Source organism: Dama dama, chromosome 18 (genome assembly GCF_033118175.1).
Source record: "Dama dama isolate Ldn47 chromosome 18, ASM3311817v1, whole genome shotgun sequence".
NCBI lineage: Eukaryota > Metazoa > Chordata > Mammalia > Artiodactyla > Cervidae > Dama > Dama dama.
Genome location: NC_083698.1, coordinates 100,913,082 through 100,933,203, shown reverse-complemented (window position 1 = coordinate 100,933,203; position 20,122 = coordinate 100,913,082). Strand labels below are relative to the sequence as shown.

At 54.5% G+C, this 20,122-nt stretch overlaps 2 protein-coding genes across 3 annotated transcripts in view; one reads left to right on the top strand and one right to left on the bottom strand.

The window, feature by feature from the left end:
- Positions 1 to 3,556, top strand: part of TRPV6 (transient receptor potential cation channel subfamily V member 6) — a 15,693-nt gene extending 12,137 nt beyond the window's left edge. Inside the window, exons 11-15 of the mRNA XM_061165966.1 lie at positions 194 to 359; positions 877 to 943; positions 1,276 to 1,544; positions 2,885 to 2,991; positions 3,286 to 3,556. Of these exons, the coding sequence (XP_061021949.1) occupies positions 194 to 359; positions 877 to 943; positions 1,276 to 1,544; positions 2,885 to 2,991; positions 3,286 to 3,556 (880 nt within the window). The remainder of the gene's footprint in view (positions 1 to 193; positions 360 to 876; positions 944 to 1,275; positions 1,545 to 2,884; positions 2,992 to 3,285) is intronic.
- EPHB6 (EPH receptor B6) lies at positions 1,659 to 20,122 on the bottom strand. 2 transcript variants are annotated; one of them, XM_061165964.1, is made up of 17 exons: positions 19,982 to 20,122; positions 10,947 to 11,143; positions 10,611 to 10,675; positions 9,601 to 10,354; positions 8,766 to 8,921; positions 8,151 to 8,492; positions 7,919 to 8,043; positions 7,564 to 7,726; positions 7,233 to 7,347; positions 6,943 to 6,995; positions 6,552 to 6,671; positions 6,183 to 6,430; positions 5,753 to 5,926; positions 5,100 to 5,249; positions 4,690 to 4,883; positions 4,412 to 4,567; positions 1,659 to 4,302 (listed from the first exon to the last, which is right to left on the bottom strand). In XM_061165964.1, exons 2-17 carry the CDS (start codon positions 11,044 to 11,046, stop codon positions 4,194 to 4,196), a joined length of 3,024 nt encoding a protein of 1,007 aa, XP_061021947.1. In that variant the 5' UTR covers positions 11,047 to 11,143; positions 19,982 to 20,122; the 3' UTR covers positions 1,659 to 4,193. The 2 variants fall into 2 exon arrangements, with proteins under 2 accessions (XP_061021947.1, XP_061021948.1); XM_061165965.1 differs by lacking the exon at positions 5,100 to 5,249.

Sequence of the window (20,122 nt, the reverse complement as noted above, 5' to 3'; positions counted from 1 at the left end):
TCCAGTTTAACTCCCTGGACCCCTGGCTTCTGGAGAACCCCAGCTCCAAAGGCCTCGCTGTGATGTGTGTGTGACCCTGTGTATGGAGCTTGAAGCTGAGTGTGTGGGTAGCACTTCCATCACCCCCTCGCTCTTGGATCCTCAGGACCAGCCCAGTCTCCCTCTCACGGCCCCCTCCCCACTCTCCCCCCAGCATCACCTATGCCTGCATGGTGCTGGTGACCATGGTGATGCGGCTCACCAACACTAACGGGGAGGTGGTACCCATGTCCTTCGCCCTGGTGCTGGGCTGGTGCAACGTCATGTACTTTGCACGAGGATTCCAGATGCTGGGCCCCTTCACCATCATGATCCAGAAGGTCAGTGCCTCCTCCCAGACTTTCTAGAGAAAGGTCCTAGAGCAGGGGCTGCAAACATTTCTGAAAAGCATCAGATCAGAGAGATCTCAGGCTTGCAGTGGTGGTTTAGTCTGTAAGTCATGTCCGACTCTTTACAACCCCATGGACTGTAGCCTGCCAGGCTCCTCTGACCATGGGATTTCCCAGGCAAGAACACTGGAGTGGGTTGCCATTTCCCTCTCCAGAGAATCTTCCCCACCAGGCTTGCAGAGCCAACATGTATATAATCTCTCTGATTTTCTTCTCTTCCCCCTTAAAAATTTTTTTTTTTCAATCATCTAAAAAGTGTAAAATTCTCACTCAAGGGCCACACCAAAATCGATCCAGTAGATTTGGCCAGCAGGCCATAGCTGGCCAGCCCCTATGCTAGAAGGCAGAGCTCTTGGACTTCTCAGGGCTAGACCTCTTAGAGGCTCTAAGGGGAGATTGCTCATAGGCCTGGTGTGGAGCTGGCCTCCCTTCTCTTCCTTCCCTCTAGATGATTTTTGGCGATCTGATGAGATTCTGCTGGCTGATGGCCGTGGTCATCCTGGGCTTTGCCTCGGGTAAATCATCTGAGCTAGGGGCCCTGGACTGGAGGAAACCAGAAAGCATAGGATGCCTCTGGATAAACCTGGGGGGAGAAGGTGGCAGGAGGGAAGGCAGAGGCAGAAGGCCACAGTGTCTGAGGATGGGATGTGTTAAGGCAGAGAGCTGGCTCTTGGGATCAGGAGGGTGAGTCATATGGAAAACAGGGGAAGGTAAGAACCCACAGGACGGAGTGCTGGAGGGCTGGGATGGTGACACTGGAGAGGAAGCAGACAGGACTGAAGTGGGCAGCAGAGAGTGGGCTACGGTTTAATCACATGGAGCTCTCACCCCCCTTGGGTGAGAGCAGCCTTCTTTATCATCTTCCAGACAGAGGACCCCAATGAGCTGGGCCATTTCTACAATTACCCCATGGCGCTCTTCAGCACCTTTGAGCTGTTCCTCACCATCATCGACGGCCCCGCCAACTACGACGTGGATCTGCCCTTCATGTACAGCATCACCTACGCTGCCTTCGCCATCATCGCCGCTCTGCTGATGCTCAACCTCCTCATCGCTATGATGGGCGACACTCACTGGCGTGTAGCCCACGAGCGGGATGAGCTCTGGAGGGCCCAGGTGAGCGCCCCCTGGTGGCCGGGAGGGTTAGTGCAAGTCATTCTCTTCCTGCCAAGGGCCAGGCCAAACTCAGAAGCAGGGTATTTCACCACCCACCGCCCCGCCCTGCCCCAGTATATCTGGAGGGTTATTGCACAGGCAAAATTGACGCAAAGTGTACAGAACTGGATCAGCGATACAATCAAGAAATCCTGGAACAGGTGAAAAGAATTCCTGTTTTCTCAAAAAAGTAAAATCTGTCTTTTCTAGAATCATCAGTAAGAAATGAAGCTCAGGAGTAGCTACAGTGGGCTTCCCAGGTGGTGCTAGTGGTAAAGAACCTGACTGCCAATGCAGGAGACTTAAGAGATGAGGGTTGGGTCTCTGGGTCAGGAAGATCCCCTGGAGGAGGGAATGCAACCCACTCCAGTATTCTTTCCTGGAGCATCCCATGGACAGAAGAGCCTGAAGGGCTATATAGTCCATGGGGTCGCAAAGAGTAGGACATGACCGAACCGACTTAGCACACACACACACACACACACACAGTAGCTACAACTGCATTCATGAAATGTTGTTACTAAATAAAAACTGAAGTATCAACTTTTGGGCAATATTTAAATCTGCAAAATTTGACCCAGAAAAACTGGACGTGTTAAAAATAATGCCACACAAACTCCCTATAGTCACAGAAACTATCTTCAGTCAGATAATTGTGATGGGGCCAAAAGCATGAATTAACTGGATCAAATCATCATTTAAAAATGTACTTACAAAAGAATTTATCTCAACAAAAATAATTTCAGCAATGTAAATGGGAAATCCCTCCAACTGGATGGCATTTAACTGTGTTGTGTAGAAAGTGGAGTTAAAAAAAACCCTAAGCTGGCGACACAGGGTTTGCTCATGAAAATATTTTTCCAATGCAAATGTATTGGTAGGAAATTTCTCTGTAGGATGTTTGTGTTTCTAAGTAGCCTTTACATTTGCAGGGTTGAAATATTCCATAGCCCCAAGGACCCTTGCTCTTTGCTCTGCCCACCTTCCTGATCCTTAGAGCGAGGTCTCGCCACCTCCCACAGGACTGGCCTGGCCTGGATGCCAGGTCACTGGGTGAAGCATCGTGGGGCTCAAGGCCCATCACTCTGTCCTGCAGAAAATGGGTGACGAAGCTGATGCCACCAACCTCTGCTCTGGGGTGTGCTCCCTTCTGGGAAACCATGTTTCCCAGCTGTTGCTACACTGTGGTCCCTCTGCCCAGAGTCCTCTCCACTCTCCCGGTGCACCCCGTCTCCACTCTCCTCTGCATCCCGTCTCTGGTTTCATCCTCTTCTGCCACCCACCACCCCCCACCCCCACAGGTTATAGCCACCACTGTGATGCTAGAGAAGAAGCTGCCGCGTTGCCTGTGGCCTCGCTCAGGGATCTGCGGGCGCAAGTTCGGGCTGGGGGACCGCTGGTTCCTACGGTGAGTGACAGCATGGGTTGGCAGGCGGGCTGGCAGGCCTGTGCACTCCCTGGGCTTCCAGTCTCACTGGGGAAAGGGAACCTGCCAGGAGCCGGAGGGGTCCTGAAAGCATCCACGTTGACCCTGGACCCGGCTCTCTGTTGCTTCCCAAAGCCTGGCATCCACTGTGCCCACTCAGGCTGCAGACAAGGAGAAAGACCACCTGCAGGAGGGCTGGATGGGGCCCAGAGACGAGGGCTGGTCCAAGGTCAGCCATTCCATCACCTCCTCCGTACCGCCCCCCTCCCCCAACAGGGTGGAAGAGAAACAGGATATCAACCAGCAGCGTGTCCGGCGCTACGCCCAGGCCTTCAGCCACCCAGGCTTGGAGGACGACATGGAAAGACTGTGGCTGGGAAGCCCCTTGGGCCCCTGCCTGTCGCTTCCTACCCCCTCGGTGTCTCGAAGTACCTCCCGCAGCAGCATCAACTGGGAGAGGCTACGGCAAGGGACCCTGAAGTCAGAGCTGCGGGGGGTGGTCAACAAGGCTCTGGAGGACGGGGAAGGCTGGGAGTACCAGATCTGAGCTCACCTCCCGCCTCCCTCCTCCAGCCTCCCACCAAAGTCCAGATCTCTCACCTGCCAGGTCAGGGCAGGGGCGTAGAACAGAATACAGGGAAACCGAGGAGCAGGCTCACGCCTCGCCCCAAGCACAGGGCCCAGCGCAAATAGGCACCCAGCTTCGCCCTCCCCGGCCTTACTGCCCTGTCTGAACAAAGCACTTTACAAAAGGCTGGGGTGCCACCTCGGGCACCAGCCTCCATCCAGGGTCACAGCCGCAGACGGCTGCAGAGGTTTGGGGAGGTGTGCTGAGCAGATGGGTACCGCTGGGAGGGGATGGGGTGTGACACCGCCTCCCACCTTCCAATAAAGCCACTTCCCGTTCACTCCTCCTGTCCTCCTACAGCCTTCTCTGTGGTGGGGTCTCCCGCCCCTTCCATGAAGACCACAGGGCCTCACCACTACTCCGACGTGCAAAATCCCTTCTTTCCCTTTAATGCGGGGAAGGCAGGGGAGGACCGGGGAGGGAGGTGTCCCAAGGGTTGGGTTTAGTGTGTGGCTGGTGGGCGTGGAGCCGGGTTCATATCTCCCTTGGCCCCCCTGGGACCCTCATCCAGGACTTGGTTACAGGCATCCTCACGTCGTAGCTTCCCGCCCAGACCTCAGACCTCCACGGGGCCCGGCGGCCTCAAGTGCTGCTGCAGGAGCTGAATGTGGTGTAACAGCTTCTTCTGGTGGCCAGCCAGGGTGACCCCCAGGGCGGGCAGGTCTCTAGGGAGGGGGACGGAAGGGAAAAAAAATCGGGGCCCGTGTCTTCGAGACCCCGGGCCCCACCCCTGGCCCTGGGCCGAGGCTCCCCTCCCCGACCCCTCCGGCTTACTCCAGGCTGAGCTGAGCCACGTCACCAAAGGTGCAGAGGCCAGACTGGGAAAAGTTGTCCCGGTAGCACTCCAGGCCGATGGCCGAGAGCCAGGCCTGCGGGGAGTCCAGAGACGGAAAGTCCAGGGCCACGGGATTCAGCAGGGCCTGGGAGGGTCTGGGAGGGCGGGGCAGGCAGGTCAGTCTCCTCTTCGTCCTTGTCCCCTTCTCTCAGTTTCCTTTATGGGTCTGCATCAACCCTCCCCGGCTCTCCCGGGCTCTAATGCCAAAGCTCCAGACCTGTCCCCGGGGCTCCCGCCAGCCTGCAGAGTGTCTGGCTTGCGGATCATCTTGTCAAATGCGGCCACCAGCTGGTCAAAGTGAGGTCGCTGGGTACGATCCTTCTGCCAAGTGTCCAGCATAAGCAGGTGCAGTCCAGGAGGACAGCCTGGAGGTGGGGGCAGCCGGAATTCCTGCTCTATTGCATTGAGCACCTGGGGATGAGAGGAAAAAAATAGTACTTAGAGGCTATTGCTAGTGGAAAGGAATGTATCGTTAGGTAAGCATGAGGTTGGAAAGGAACTCAAACATGGAAAATGAGACCCGTGAGATCTTAGAATGTGAATGTATTCCGGGATGGAGGGCTTAGAATGTTTGAGTCTGTGAGGCTGGTGGGTTGGACGGACAGGGGTTCCAGGTCATGAGCTCACCTCCTGGTCACTCATGTCCCAGTAGGGCCGCTCTCCATAACTCATCACTTCCCACATCACTATCCCAAAGCTCCAGACATCACTAGATGTTGTATGTTTCCCGTGTGCGATGACCTCTGGGGCCGCCCAGCGAAGCATACAACTTGGGCCCTGAGGGGTGGGGTTGAAAGTAACAATAGCAATAATCAGAGCCGTGGTCCTAGTTACTGATCAACTACTATGTGCTCAGATGTGTATCAAGGGTTTCACAGCAAGCATCTCGTTTAATTCCATAATGACCCTGTATTACCGACGGCATTATCTCCATTTTGCAGGTACAGAGGCTGAGACGTAGAGAAGTACAAACTTGTGCAAAGTCACAGAGCTTGAGGGTGGTGTGTGGATTTGCACCCAGGGGCTCTGACACTGGTCAGCATTAGGGAAGGGCAAGGGGTGGCTCTAGGAGGACTCCCCTTCCTTCCTCAGTGTCCTTAGTCCATCCCTGATGTCCCGCTGTGCCCCCTCGCCCGGGGTTTGCTCCATCACACGGGTGAGCTCCGCCCCTTCAGACTCTGAGGTATGCCACCTGAGGCATCCACCGCCCCTGGTCCCAGCTTGGCCTCCAGCAACCCCGCCCCCCGAGGGAGGCCGGGCCCCCAAGGCTGCGCTCTCACCTGAGGGCTGTGGCCGAGACGAGCCACTTTGCAAACCAGGTGGCTGTTGACCAGCACGCTGTGGGCGGAGAGCGCGCGGTGCACGAAGGCGAAGCTGGACAGGTACTGCATGGCAGCGGCCACCCCCCGCTGCATGGCCACCAGCTGCAGGCTGCTGAACTGGCCCTCCCGCTGCTGGGGGGCGGTGGAGGGGGGACAGGTCAGCCAAAGCGGGGGCAGGAACCTGGACTCAGCACACAGACACACTGGCACCCAAGGGCAAGGGCTATATGGAATCAGAACGGCCTGAGAATGAAGGCTGAAGACCCCAGAGGCAGCGGCAGGAGGGAGCAGAGGGATGGGGCTCTGAGTCCCGAACAGCTGAGAACTGCCCACTTTCCCAGCCCAAGCCTCCCCCCACCAGCACCGCCTCACCACCAGCCTGACTGACCCTCAGGAAGCTGTCCAGGGGGCCCAGCTCCATGAGTTCCGTCAGCACCATGAAGGGCCGGCTCCTGGTGACCACGCCCTCCAGCCGCAGGATGTTGGGGTGCTGAAACTGGCCCAGCATGGCAGCCTGCCCGAGAAAGGCCATCTGCAAACTCTCGGTGCCTCCGGTCCACAGGGCCTGGATGGCCACGGCCTGCTCCCGCCGTCCCCGGGGCTGCAGGCGGCCCCGGCGCACCTCTCCGAAGGAGCCTGGGGGGACAGGTGTAGGCTGGGGGCGGGGTCCACAGGAGGGACTCGAGGTGTCCTACCCTGTTCAGAAGGGACCCTCCTGGAAACCCCTTCCATGCCCTCCTCTGCCCCCGCGCAGTACCTGCCCCAATGACCTCCTCGATCTTGATGTACGTGGGGTCAACCTCCCGGGCGAATTCTCGGATGGCCTGGCAGGGGTCCTCGTAGGTGGAGGGGTCGATGTAGTACTTTACCCCGAGCCCTGCAGGCATGGGGGGTGTCCATGACGAGGGCACATGCCCACACACCCCAGGCTTGCTCTCTCACTCCCAAAGACGGTGCCAAGGAGCTGCCCGCAACCCTGGGGGCCGGGCCCCGCCTAGGGGTACCCCTGGACAGTACTCAGCTGCCCCAGACTCACTGCCCCAGTCCTCCGCCCCCTCCTGCCCCACCTCTGGGGTCTTCATCCTTCCTTCTCAGGCCGTTCTGATTCCAGCCCCCCCTCCCCCCACTTCCCAGCCCCACCCCCCGACCTGGGCTGCTGTATTGCTGCAGTTGCTCCATGTAGCCGGTTCCACGCCGCTTCCTGGGGGACCAGAACCACAGTCCTGCAGGCACATTCCCGCCTGTCCCCTCCCCAGTCCACCCCGCGGAGGCCAAGGTCCTGCCGGGGCTCCCGGGTGGCAGACAGCCAGACCCAGGGGCTACGGGCTGCTGGGGGTAGAGGGCGCTGGTGGGGGCTTCCCCGGGGAACTCTGGGGCTGTCAGGACTTGGGGCTGTGTGGAGGCGGGTGGTACCCGGCCATGGCGGGGAGGGGCTCACCTCTGGAAGACAAGAGCCAGCACAGTGATGGCCGCCAGCAGAAGGAAGGCCAGTGCCCCCAGGATGGACCCAACCACCAAGGAGAGCCTCTCAGGAAGCTGAGCGGACAGCTCACCTGGAGAACCAGCCGCGCAGGGGCACAGGTGAGTAAGATCTCGCAGGCCGGAGCATCCTTCCCTCACACACCCCCTCCCCACACGGAACCGAAGATCAAGGGGAGACACTCTTTTGGTCTGGAAGGTCGGGGTGAAGGTGCAAGGTCTGGATGGTCCCCGGGCCCCTCCTCATCATCCCTTCGGGCCACCCCCACCCCACCCAGGCCTCCCCTCACCTTGAGGCAGCGTCTGGAAGTAGACCTTGCCCCCGTAGGGGCCGTGGCCCGCGGCTGTCCGCGCCCGCACCTGGAAGCCATAGATGTGGCCAGGGCTTAACTTGGTCACGGTGGCTGTGTTGGTCTCGCTGGTCAGGGTGAAGGAGTGGGATTCATCTTCTGCCTGGGGGGTGGGTGACAGCCACTCATTCCCTGCCGGCTGTGGGGTCCCGATCCCCCCTGCCTCCCCTCCCACATTCCTCACTCCCCGGCTACAGGGCCCTGAGGCACCCCTCTGGTCCCCCCACCTCTCGCCCCACTGTGGGGCCCCTGGAACCTCCCACCAGCCCCACCAGGGCCGCCCTCTGCTCCCCACCTGGTCATAGTAGCGGAGCTGATAGTCCAGGATGTTCCCGTTGGTCTGGTCAGGCTGTGGCCAGGACACGGTGATGCTGTTGGAGGCGCGACTCACCTGGTGCATGGCAGGGACTGCGGAGGGAACTGGCGTGGGGGTGACGTTAGTGGGGTTTCCAGGGGCTGGAGAGCAGGAGTGGGGCACGGGGGGTTCTAAGGAGGAGACTGGAAGCTTAGGGGCGGCCGAGGCTCACCTGCGTGGCTGGTGCTTACATTGATGGCTGCAGCCTGGGGAGGGTCGGGGCTGAGCTCTGACACCCCGTTGACAGCCTGCACCTCCAGGATGTAGGGTACGTGTGGCCGCAGCCCCCCGATGAGCACACGGCTCTCAGTCAGGCCCCTCTGGCGGGGGTCGAAATGCACCTCGTCCCTACAGCGGCGACAAGGGCCCTGGCCCCCGGGCCCTCCGCACTCCTTGCACACGACGTTGAAGAGTAGGTCCCCACGGCCCCCCAGCTCCCGAGGCAGGCGCCAGTGCAGCATGAGGGTGGAGCCCTGCACCTCGAACCACAGCTCCTGGGGGGCTGACGGGGGGCCTGGGGAGACCACGCGCATGGGGGGGACAAGGGCCAGGGAGTAGGGAGTTGTGGGGTGGGGGTGATGCGTGAAGGAAGAAGGAGACAGTGGAGGGAGGAAGCAGGTGGGCGGCGAGCAGAGCAGTCAGGGGAACGTGGCAGGGAAGGAAAGCAAGGACAGAGGAGGAAACAGTCACTGCAGATGCCACCCAGCCACCCCGTGTGCCCTCAGGCTCACCCTCTCCTGGCCCCACTGCCTCCCGACTCCATCCCTGCGGTGGGTGGGGGACTCACCAGTGCAGGGGGCTTCTGGGGGGTCTGAACTGGCCCGGAAGAAGCCTTCCAGGCAGGGGCACACAGGGGCCGCAGGATCCGGGGCGTGGCTGCGGGCAGGGCATGGTGAGCAGGGGCCATTCCCAGCCAAGGCTTTGTAGGACCCCCGAGGGCAGGCTGAGGGGCAGAGGGGGGAGCAGCCTCAGGTCCACTCTGCCATCCTGAGCTCCCCCCGCCCCCAACACCAGCACAGCCATTCCCCAGGCCTGCGTTCCTCCCAAGATCTGCCTCTCCTCCTCATCCGTCTCTTCCCTCTCCGCCTCCTTCAGGCAGACCCTGACACTACTTCTGCCGTTTTGCTGGGGGCGGAATTACATCTCCATTGATGGAGAAAGTCCTGTGTGGTGGGCGCTGCGGCAGGCCAGGCACTCGAGGCCCAACCTCCCTCTGCAGAGGCTGCCTGCAGCCTGCACTCACAGCAGAAATACCCTGTTCAGTTGTACCCAACGCCTCCCGGGATGATCCTGGCCGGGAGATGATCCATCCCCAGCTAGACAGCAAATGCAGACAAAGGGCCCCATCCCGGAACAGCCTTTTATCTCCATCCCTTCACAGGCCTGTAGCCCTGGGAGCCCCAGCAAGGGCTGTGGAATTCTCCAGAAGGTTCCAGAAGTTTCAGATGAGTGGATGAAAGCAAGCCTGGGTGCTTTAGGAAATAAATCCGGAGAAAACAAGGCTCCTTTCCTAAAATAGCTTATTGCTGACCTTTGGAGGGGGGTACAAAATGAAGTGTGGACCCGTTCAGGAGTAATCTCAAGTGCAAGGGAGCGAGGGGGGCGGGGAGCCGGGGTCTCACCTTGGCAGGCCTTGTCTCCCCGCGCAGGCTGGTGCCCCGGCTGGCAGCGGCAGCCCCCGACGGCAACCATCCACTTGCCCTCCCCGTTGCAGTGCAGCCTGGGGGCGCTGCCTGCTGCCTGGCCCCCCGCTCCATCCTCCTCCGGCTCTGCGTGCGCCACACAGGTGCCCACGGCCGCCACCAGGGAGGCCCCCCCGGCCCCGCTGGCCTGCGTCTCGGGAAAGGAAGCGAAGGCGCGAAGCACTGAGGGGCAGGCGTAGGAGAAGAGCTTGACCGCCACGAGAGCCAGGCAGGCCCCGGTGTCCTGGAAGGCCACGTAGAAGCCGCGCTGGGTCAAGGGCCCGAAGCTCCGCTCCTTGACATTCAGCTGCAGCCCCGCCCGCTGCCCGGTCCGCGGGGGGCCCACTGCCCAGGCCGAGGAGGCGGGAAAACTCTCATCCGCCGCGATCGTGTCCACCTTGGTCCAGCGTTTGAGGTGCCAGGAGGAGATGCTGTCGGGGCCGTCGGGCTCCTCAGCCTGGCGGTAGTAAAGCGTGAAGGTCTCCCGGCAGGTGCCCCCGGCCACGCCCAGGCTGGAGCAGGCCCGCACGGAGAAGTGCAGTCGGATGTGCGCCCGCTGGGCGCCTCGCCGCTCCACAAAGTGTGTCTGCAGCCAGTTGTCCTGCCCCGGGCCTGGAGCAGCCCCGGCCACGTGGCATGCCTCGAAGGTCCGAGTCAGGCGTCGCTGGTCGTCCAGAACGCTCACTTCGTCCCACTGCAGGGAGGACCACAGAAGCTCGGTTAGCGGCTTCTGGGACCGTATGGGGTAGGGAGGCGGGGCATATCCCTTCCAGCCCATCTTAGAATTAACCACATGCAAAGCCGCTGAGGATGCCCGCAAGTCCTGTTCCTCTGAAGGGCAGACCTCTTAGCCCAGCCATCTCCACTGAGGGTTTCCTCCTTGCAATCACCGAGCTCCTGATTGGGGCAGGGGCGGGGCAGCGGGCTCAGAATGCAAGAGTGATACTCACCCCACCTGGTGGGTAGGTGAGCCAGCCAATCTCAGATGTCTCTCCACTGGTGTCCAGCAACACCTCTGCCCAGAGACAAGAAGGGACACGTAGTGGCCAGGCCTGCAGCCGGCAGGGCTAATGCCACCCCAGACCCACCGGAAAGAGAATTTTCCTCCCAGATTCATGTAACTGACCAACAGGAGCTCCACTGTCTCTTCGGAGCCCTTCTCTGGAACCTTCCCCGTTCCTTTTCCTCTCTTGATGTCTCCCTCTTTTCTGCATCTTTCCCACTTCCCACATGTGCTGGGTCTCTACTGGCAGGTGGGGCTTCTTCCGTCTCCCCTCTCCGCTTACCTTCCAGAGCCAGGACCGAGGACACCAGCGCTAAAACCCACAGGGTGCCGACCATGCCCGCCACTCTGCTCCCTGACGGGGCAGCCCCCTCAGCAGCCATGAGGCATCTTCAGGGCTCCCACCATGGCCCTGCCTCCACCCTGCTCCCAGGTGGGGCTGCTGCTTTGCAAGGCTGGAGTCTGCAGCCAAGCCTGCTTCTAGATACAAAGGAACAGAAGAGACCAGTGAGAAGTAACTGCATTGCTTCACAGTTGGTACAGCCTCCAAAACCTGGCCCTGGGTCTCCCCCTGAAGCTCTCAAAGTGCCCCAGCACCAACCACGGGTGGGGCCGGCAGGAAGCCGAATCTCTCCCAACCTGTGCTGAGTCCACCATCTTGGGGGACCACGTGCCCAGTCAGCCTACCTCCTACCCTGTGCAGGTGACCCGTCTCTGAGCATCTGTTGCTCATGGCCCTCCCTGATCCAGGTGGCACAGTGATAAAGAATCTGCCTGCAAGGCAGGAGACACGGGTTTGATTCCTGGGTCAGCAAGATCCCCCAGAGAAGGAAATGGCAACCCAGGCCAGTATTCTTGCTTGGGAAATCTCCATGGACAGAGGAGCCTGGCAGGCTACAGTTCACGGGATCGTAAAAGAGTTGGACATGACTGAGCTAGTCAACAAAACAACTCAGAGCACAGGGTAGCTCTGAGCCAGTTGTATCCCTTTTCTTCTGGAAGGAGCTATTCAAGTTCTTTCTCTTCATTGATTCTCCTCCCTTCCTCCTAAGGCCGCCCTGTATAGAAAGTCAGAAGATGCTTCTCATTAAAAGCAGGGGAGTTATAAGCTACTCCTTCCCTGGGGGGACATGTGGTCCCCCTCCCCAACACCTCCCAGCCCCCATCAGACTTGGACACTCTAGGACATTTCAGAGAGGCAGCGAAGCGACAGGGACCGCAGAAGGAGAGCTGTGGGGAATGAAGGGGGGGAGGGTGTGAGAGCAGACACGAAAATGAACAAAGGCAGAAAGATTCTGCCTGTCAAAGCAGCCAGGATAGAGAAGGGACAGAGCTATGTAGGTCCTCTCTCTACAAGCGGCACGTTTTTTCTCTGGCTTACAGAAAAATAAATGTATGCCCTTATATATATATAAAGGTGCTCCCTAGCTTACTCACAATGAAAGGGAGGCGTGTCATCTGATTTGTGAAATTAACAATGCCTGAGTTGGAGAAGGTATGAGAAATAGGCTCTCTTGTATTCACTGTGGGTTCGAGTTGGTGTATGCTCTTATGGGTTCGAGTTGGTGTATCCTCTTAGAAGGACCATTGGTGACGTCTACCTAGCAGCTTCATGTCTAAGAATTTGTCCTTCAGGTATCTATAGCTGGATCCCTTTGCACAGATGTTCGAATGAGAATATTTATTGCATCATCATTGGTAAGGGAAAATACGGCAAAGTAACTGTTCATCAATAGAAAGATGACTAAAAAATTATGGCACAGCCTTCAAAAGGAATAAGGGCTAGTGTTTATGTATTAATATGGAAATAATGTCCAAGTGAAAGTACACAGTCCATTGCAGAGTCATATACAGTATCCTCCTGATTGGTAACTTAAAAATATAATACATAGGTTTGTAAAGGGGTTTCCCAGGTGGCACTAGTGGTAAAGAACCTGTCTGCTAATACAGGAGACAAAAGAGATGCAGGTTCAGTCCCTGGGTTGGGAAGATCCCCTGGAGGAGGGCATGGCAACCCACTCCAGTATTCTTGCCTACAGAATCAAATGGACAGAGAAGCTGAGTAGGCTATGGTCCTTGGGGTCACAAACAGTTGGACAAGACTGAAGTGACTTAGCATACATACATGCATGTAAGGATCTTAAAGAAAGGTAGACAAAATCTGGGAAGAAAGGGAGAGGGAAAGCATGAGGAATAATGAAAGAAACATTTACTCTCATATCATCTTTATTTTTTTTTCCTTGTCCTTCTTGAGTTTTTAGAAATTTATTTTTAATTGGAGGATAATTCCTTTACAATATTGTGTTGATTTCTGCCTGAATGAATCAGCCATAAGTATACACATGTACTCTCCCTCTAGAAACCGCCCCATCCCACCCCTCTAGCTTGTCACAGAGTACCATGTCCAAAAATGGTACTGATGAACCTATTTGCAGGGCAGGAATAGAGATGCAAACATAGAGAACAGACTTTGGACATAGCGGGGTGAGGAGAGGGTGGGAAGAATTGAGAGAGTAGCACTGAAGCATATATATTACCATATGTAAAATAGATAGCTAATGGGAAGTCGCTATATAAACCTTTAGTTTTTTCAGTTGAAAATCTTAGGACTTCCCTGGCAGTCCAGTGGTTAAGATTCCTTGTTCCCAATGCAGGGGGTGTGGGTTTGATCCCTGGTGGGGGAACTAAGATCACACATGCCAAAGGAAATGGCCATAAATAAATTGATTAATTAAGATAAAACCATTAATGATAAGAATCTTGCATGTATATTATTTTTCAGTGAAATCATCAAAATTTTAAATCTGTAAATAACAATTGTTTAGTGAAAAGTAGAAGTGTTAGTTTCTCAGTAGAGTCTGACTCTTTGCGACCCTGTGGACTATAGTCCGCCAGGCTCCTCTGCCCATGGAATTCTCCAGGCAAGAATGCTGGAGTAGGTTGCCATTCCCTTCTCCAGGGCATCTTCCCTGACCCAGAGATCGAACCCGGGTCTCCTGCATTGCACAGAGATTCTTTACCATCTGAGCCACCGGGGAAGCCCTATTACTATCTAAAAATAATAACTATTTAGTAAAATGAATCAAAATAGTGTTCATGCCCTCAAAATGGTTTCTCAGGACTATGTGATAAGCTATGTTTTTATATAAAACAGTCTCCAGCCTTTAGAAGCACAACACTGCAGCTCACAGACACAGGACCAAGAGCCGTGGCTGCCTCCAGGGTCACGGTGAAGGAAAACAGGCTCAGACCTTTCTTTGCTCGTTGGTCTAAGGTCAGTTGGTCTAAGGCGAGCTATCTCTCTCCTTGCGACTGAGTCTCAAAAGCCTGTGAGTTGCATGGACAAGAGAACTAGAGGCCATTGATTTCTATTGAGAAGAAAACAAGAGGCACGTTGCTCAAAAGACTCAAAAGATTGAAAGTAAAAATAAAAGCCAATTGGAAGTTGGAACCAAAAAATTACACATTTCACAATGAAGCTGAGACCAAACTATTAAACGACATTTTACTTTGACAAATGTGAAAATCATGATTTGATTCCTACCAGTCCTTTTTTTCAGTTAATGCTGGCTATGCTGTAGGCTGAAGCCTTCAGCATTATCTCCAGGTGGTTTTCATGAAAAGACACCATTTGTGCATCTGCATGGCCTGACATGAGTGGATGTCTGCCAAGTGGCCACTAAAATTTACCTTTCAGGCCTCTAGAACACCATATGAGAAATAGAGTTCAGTTTATGGCATATGGAGACAAGTAAGGAGCATTTGGAAATTTCCACCTTGTATACCTTGAACTTACACAATATTATATGTCAGTTGTATCTCAGTGTGGCTCAGGTGGTAAAGCGTCTGCCTGCAATGCAGGAGACCTGGGTTCAACCCCTGGGTTGGAAAGATCCCCTGGAGAAGGAAATGGCAACCCACTCCAGTACTCTTGCCTACAAGATTCCATGGATGGAGGAGCCTGGTGGGCTACAGTCCATGGGGTCGCAAAGAGTCAGACACAACTGAGTGACTTCACTTTCTTAAAGCTCGGGGGAGGGTGGGAAGAAGCATTTTCATATAGCAGATTATTACTAAGAAGCAGAAGTTCTTTGCAAATACTGTCCCAAATGCTACAAAAATCATTCACAGATTATATTAACGTTTCAAAGAAGAACCAGGAGATGGTAAAGTAAAAAGCATAGTCCCATCAACAATGGCTGTTTAAATGTTGATACTTTCTGCATTTCAGTCCTCTTACATAAATCCAAATATAAAACTAATAAATGGCAATTTTGCACACACAAAAAAAGAATTGAAAAAATACAATGGCTGCTTAAGAAATGTCCTAAAGTAGTTCATGTTGAGGGTACACACCCCCACCCCCAATCTTAATGGCTTAATTTGAAGACATGCTTCATACACTAGAGCAGACCAGATTCTGTCTCACTCTCTGTCACAGAATCTTTAGGAAGGCTGTTATCAAGAACTGAAAATGCCAGCAAGACGTCCTTAAACAGTGAAGGCTATTATGCCATTCGGCCAGCAGATATTCTTTAAAATAGCTTCTTTCAGTCAGAACATGGATGGAATCTGGAATCTGTACAAAGAAGAAACTGTAAGACTGTGTCTTCTTAAACTTATAACTAGACAAATCATCATGGAGAAGGAATAATGAACACTTTGGATATGTCCCAGGGAATTTTTGGAGAGACAGTGAAACAGGAGAGAAAAAGATGCACACTGCCAATCACATCAGCTGTGAAGTATGGAACATCCCAGAAGATGAATGGCCAAGCATTTGCTTTGATGATCCACAACACAAGTAATACGGCTTGTGGCTACACAAGGGTGTCTGCATAGCTTTAGTATGCATCTAGATGACAACATGAAGCTGGCCTCTCTCCAGAAGATCCAGAAAAGAACAGAAGCAATTATAAAACAAGCTAAAGCCACTCAGTTTCTAATGTCAAGAGGAATCAGGAAAGAAAACAATGAAGTGGGGACATCACATGTAGATTGCCACAAGTAATTTTTTGAAATGTTACAAAGAACAAAGGTATTCATTAAAAAGAAATGGTTGAGGACTTTCAAGTACCCAGAAGTGTACTTTTGCTGTTTGATGAGGACCTCTTTTAGATTCGGATCCAGAGGACGGATGGTTATAAATAAGTTTCTTCAGAAAAAAATTGTTGCTGAGTGAGACTAGGAAGTTAGGTTGACTCTAATGTATCCAACCAACCAGATAAATCCAAGTCTTTTATTTTTTAATGTATAAAAAAAACTAAGTGTATCTCTATGGAAAGGATAAAAATAAAGATAGAGGTAACATTATCAAGATATGGAGAAACTGCTGTCAACTAATTCCTGCCACTGCAGATTCTTTTGAAACAAGATTCAAAGGCAGAAATGTAAGTGACAAGAACATGCAGCTCCATCACATGCCTGGAATACAAAACGGGCAGGACTTAGAACTTGATGTTCAAAGGTGACTTCAATGGCTGAGGATTAGGACATCTTTCAGCATTTGGTCCAGGAGGGTGCCTTGGGAGCAGCCGATCACATCCGGGCTGCCACACAGAGGGAGACAGGCCCCCATAAGGTCAGGCCCCTCATTCTCTTCCCTTCAACCTGTTTGAGATTTCTCTGTCTTCTCCAGCTCAGGAGAGGAATCGGTCAGGGTTTAGAAATCCTCTAACCTCTGAAAAAGCAGAAGACTTATCTCCATAAGGAAAACATTCACATTTCAGATGTGTACTGGCTTTAAAAATAAAAACACCAGGAGCAGCAGAAATGTGGATGTAAAATGATAGCTCAGAAAATGAGACTGATTAGACAAAGTTTCTTATGATAAAAATTGCATTCCATGATCAAATCTTTTTTTTTTTTTTTTTTTTTTTGTCTCAGCTCCTTTTCTGGTTATACCATTTTATATCTTTTGGATACAGTAGGAACACTACAGCCACAAGCTTGCTACATTTTTTTAGTTTACAAAAAACATGGTAGTTTCATAACATCGGGATTGTATTTTGTTTTCACAAACTGGCAAAGATTAAAGATGTGTAGAGTCTTAGCTTATAAATCATAGCTTACAAGTTGTTTTCTATAAAAATGAAAGATTTAAAAATACATGAGTAAACCTGTAAGAATTTAAAAAGTTAACTGTGCTCACATTAAAATGCTAAATGTAAAAATTTATGAACGATCCAAGCTGACTTAAATATAATTTATGCACCTGGATTCATAAAGCAAATTTGTAAAAATTAAGTATATAAGCCCAATGAGCTTGGAGGAAGGTATGGCAAAAGATATATCGGGCCATTAAAACTGGTTACTGTAGGAGGTAGAAATAGAGGATGGAGGCTGGAAGGCTCTTATGAACTGTCTCTTATACATACTTGAATTGTTTTTCTTGTTACAATGAGCATATCTTATTTCTATAATTAAAGCAAAATCTCACAGTTAAAATCTAAACAAAAAAGGAAAATATTTATAAAACCTTGATTAGTATAACATCTTTACAATTTATCTCCCCACCTTTGCCATTTAGGTTTCAAAATATCTAGAAATTTTCAGATATTTGGTAAAAGCAGATCTAGAGAGGCAGTAGGATCTGGGAACAAATGAGTGAAAGAATGTCAACAATGAAAGCAAAATAACTTTTATCCCTTTAAGCTTCTCTCCCAAGAAATTGAAATTGTCCCATGATAATGCCATGTTTGTCAATGATGTCAAGCACTGATGACATCATCGATGTCTCAATGATGTCAAGGCCTACAACTTCAAAGAGAAAGAGATGCTCAGAACACACACGGGGCATCATGGAACAGTGAACCCAGGAAGGCAGAGCAGCCTGCCTGCCAGCAGGGTGAGACAAGGTCGGGAGGGCAAAAAGGCCAATGGTTTTAAGTGGCTGGTGTGTCTGCTGCGGTTGCTGAGCTGGTCCGCACACCTGTTAGCCGCAGGGCCGGCGTGGGAGGGGTCAGCACCACGGGCCCTGTCCTCTGTCCTGTTCTGCAGCTGTTAAACGCCCAGGAAATTCCAGTATAATCCTTGCTCAGCTTACTGCTGCAGCCTCTGCCCTTAATCTCTACCTTGGATATGGGCTCTGTAGCTGTCTCTCCGAGCTCCGGCCACCCGCCTTGAAAAGGATCCCAGTGGCCTTTAAGGAGACATCTAGAGCCCACAGTGAGGAGGTGGCTTTCCTCCGGTGCCTCTAGGCCCTGCCGCCCGGGGCCGGAGAAGCCGATGCATGAATTACCTAGCAGAGGACAGTGCTGGGTCCCTGGAGGCCTGCAGCCCCAGAGAATGTCCCCCAGAGCACGTAGATGCAAAGAAATGTGCCTCCCACTCCCTGGCTGGCTTTGGAGCTGGGGGAGGCTTTTAAGATGCAGGCAGTGTCTGGGTCTAGCCAGACAGCCACTTAGAATGAGCCACTTGGGCTTGTACCATGTGGGGTGTGGGGGGGACACGTGTGGCCCCGGGAAAAGGACATGAAGGAGGGTGTTGGGGCCATTGGTACATATGCAGGAGAGATGAGTAAGTGGAAGATGGTGGAAGAAAGCCCATGAGTTCCAGGACCAGTGCCTGTGAGCGCAAGTGTGAGAGTGTGTAATGGAGTGTATATGAGGTGAGATGGGTGTGGAGCAGGAGAGTATGTGCTGGGTGTGAGTGTGTGTGTCAGCAGGCACATCCCTGCAGATCCCAAGTGTGGAGCAGGTGAGTACGTGCTGGGTGTGTATGTGTGTGTGTGTCTGTGTGACAGCAGGCACATCCCTGCAGATCCCAAGTGTGGAACAGGAGAGTATGTGCTAGGTGCGTGTGTGTGTGTGTGTGTGTGTGTGTGACAGCAGGCACATCCCTGCGGATCCCAAGTGGTCCTCCTGCCGGTGGAAGACACCCGTGAGCCCTACCCTCTCACCCTGGGTCTGTCCCTGCTCCGTCCCTAGTCAGGGTCTCAACTGTGTCCTGTCCCAGAAGCTGCTTCTGTGGAAACACCTGGACTAGGAGAGGAAGGTAAAAGGGGAGTGCGGAGAAAGAGAAACCTCAGGCTCAAAGCCCCCCCAGACCTCAGCATCCCATTTCCACCTAGTGGGGAGTGTGCTCTTGGCCCAGGGCCAGGAGTGTGCCAGGGCCCAGGGCCCAGGGCCAAGGTCTGGAGACAGTGATCAGCTGGGAGGGCAGCTGATGCTGCTCGAAGGAGGGGTGGTCCTGCCCTTCCCACACTCAGCCCATCACTGCCTGTTGCTCCCCTGCGCTCTGATGAGAGCGGCCAGTGCTGGCCATCTTCTTGTGCCCGTGTGAACTAATAGACTCTGAAGGAGTCCTCTTCCCTAGGCCACTGGGTGGGTACATAGGAGCCCTCACTCTGATCTTCCTGCACCAAAAATGTGCACTGCCCTGAATAAGCCCAGCCGCCCTTCTGAACAGCACCTGGCAAATCTGAGCACCCCAGCTCCCATGACTTGGGCAGTTTCCCTGCACTGCCCACGTCCCACGGCTCCTTTCCCACCGAACCAGCATCTCCCCTTTCTAGCGCCTGAGTCAAGTTGCCCAGGCGGGCGCAGGGCCCGGGGTTAACTGATTGGCAACAGGCCCAGCCGCTTCTCTCCCTGGGCACTGCCAGGGACATTACAGCATTAGCTAGGCTGGGCCCCTGCCAGCTCCCCCAGGGATGGGAGGAGAGAGGGTGCCAGACAGCCAAGATTGGTGGGTGCGGGTGCTGGGCAGGCAGGGCCACGCACCCAGAGGTAAAGCGAGGGGGTGGAGTCCACGGAGCAGTGAGCAGTGACTTTGGTTGCAAGCTGGGGTTCAGAACTGGGGAGCAGGAACCCAGCCTTCCCTCCATTCCAGGGCTCCAGGGTGGTGAGGTGGGTGGGGGGGCAGGATGGGCTGCGGGGAGCTGGGGGCAGGTGCGCATTCAACCTCCACGCTCCTCCCAGCTCCACTGGGATTGGAGAGATGCCATCGGAGTCAGAGGGGTGGGCAAGCCTCTTCAGAAGGCTGGGAGCCGCCTCCTCCGGGACCCCTAGCTCAGGACCCCCGATGTCAGAACCATCCAACTGTCTCCGGAAACACAGTGGGGGACAGCAGCAGCAGGGTTACGGGGGTGTCACTACGGCTGGGCACAGGCGGGGGGTGGGGGTGGGAGCCAGGTGGGCCAGTTACGCACCCATCACAAACCTCGCTCTCGCGTGGGGTGGGGGATACTCAGCGCTCCCCCAGGAGGACCCCGGGATCTGCAGAGGCCCTGTCAGGAGGGGCCCTCGACTTCTGCATCCCTGTCCCCCGGCACGCCGGCCCCCGCCCCCCAACGCCGCCTGCGACCCCCAGGCTCACCTTCGCGCCGGCCGCAGGCTCCGCAGGTCTGCGCCCTCCCCGAGGCCCCGCACTGGAGCCGCGGCTCTGGGCGCTCGCCCGGCGCCTTCCGGGTCTCCGCTCGGGCGCGGGGACCCCCCACCCCTCTCGGCGGCCAGGGTC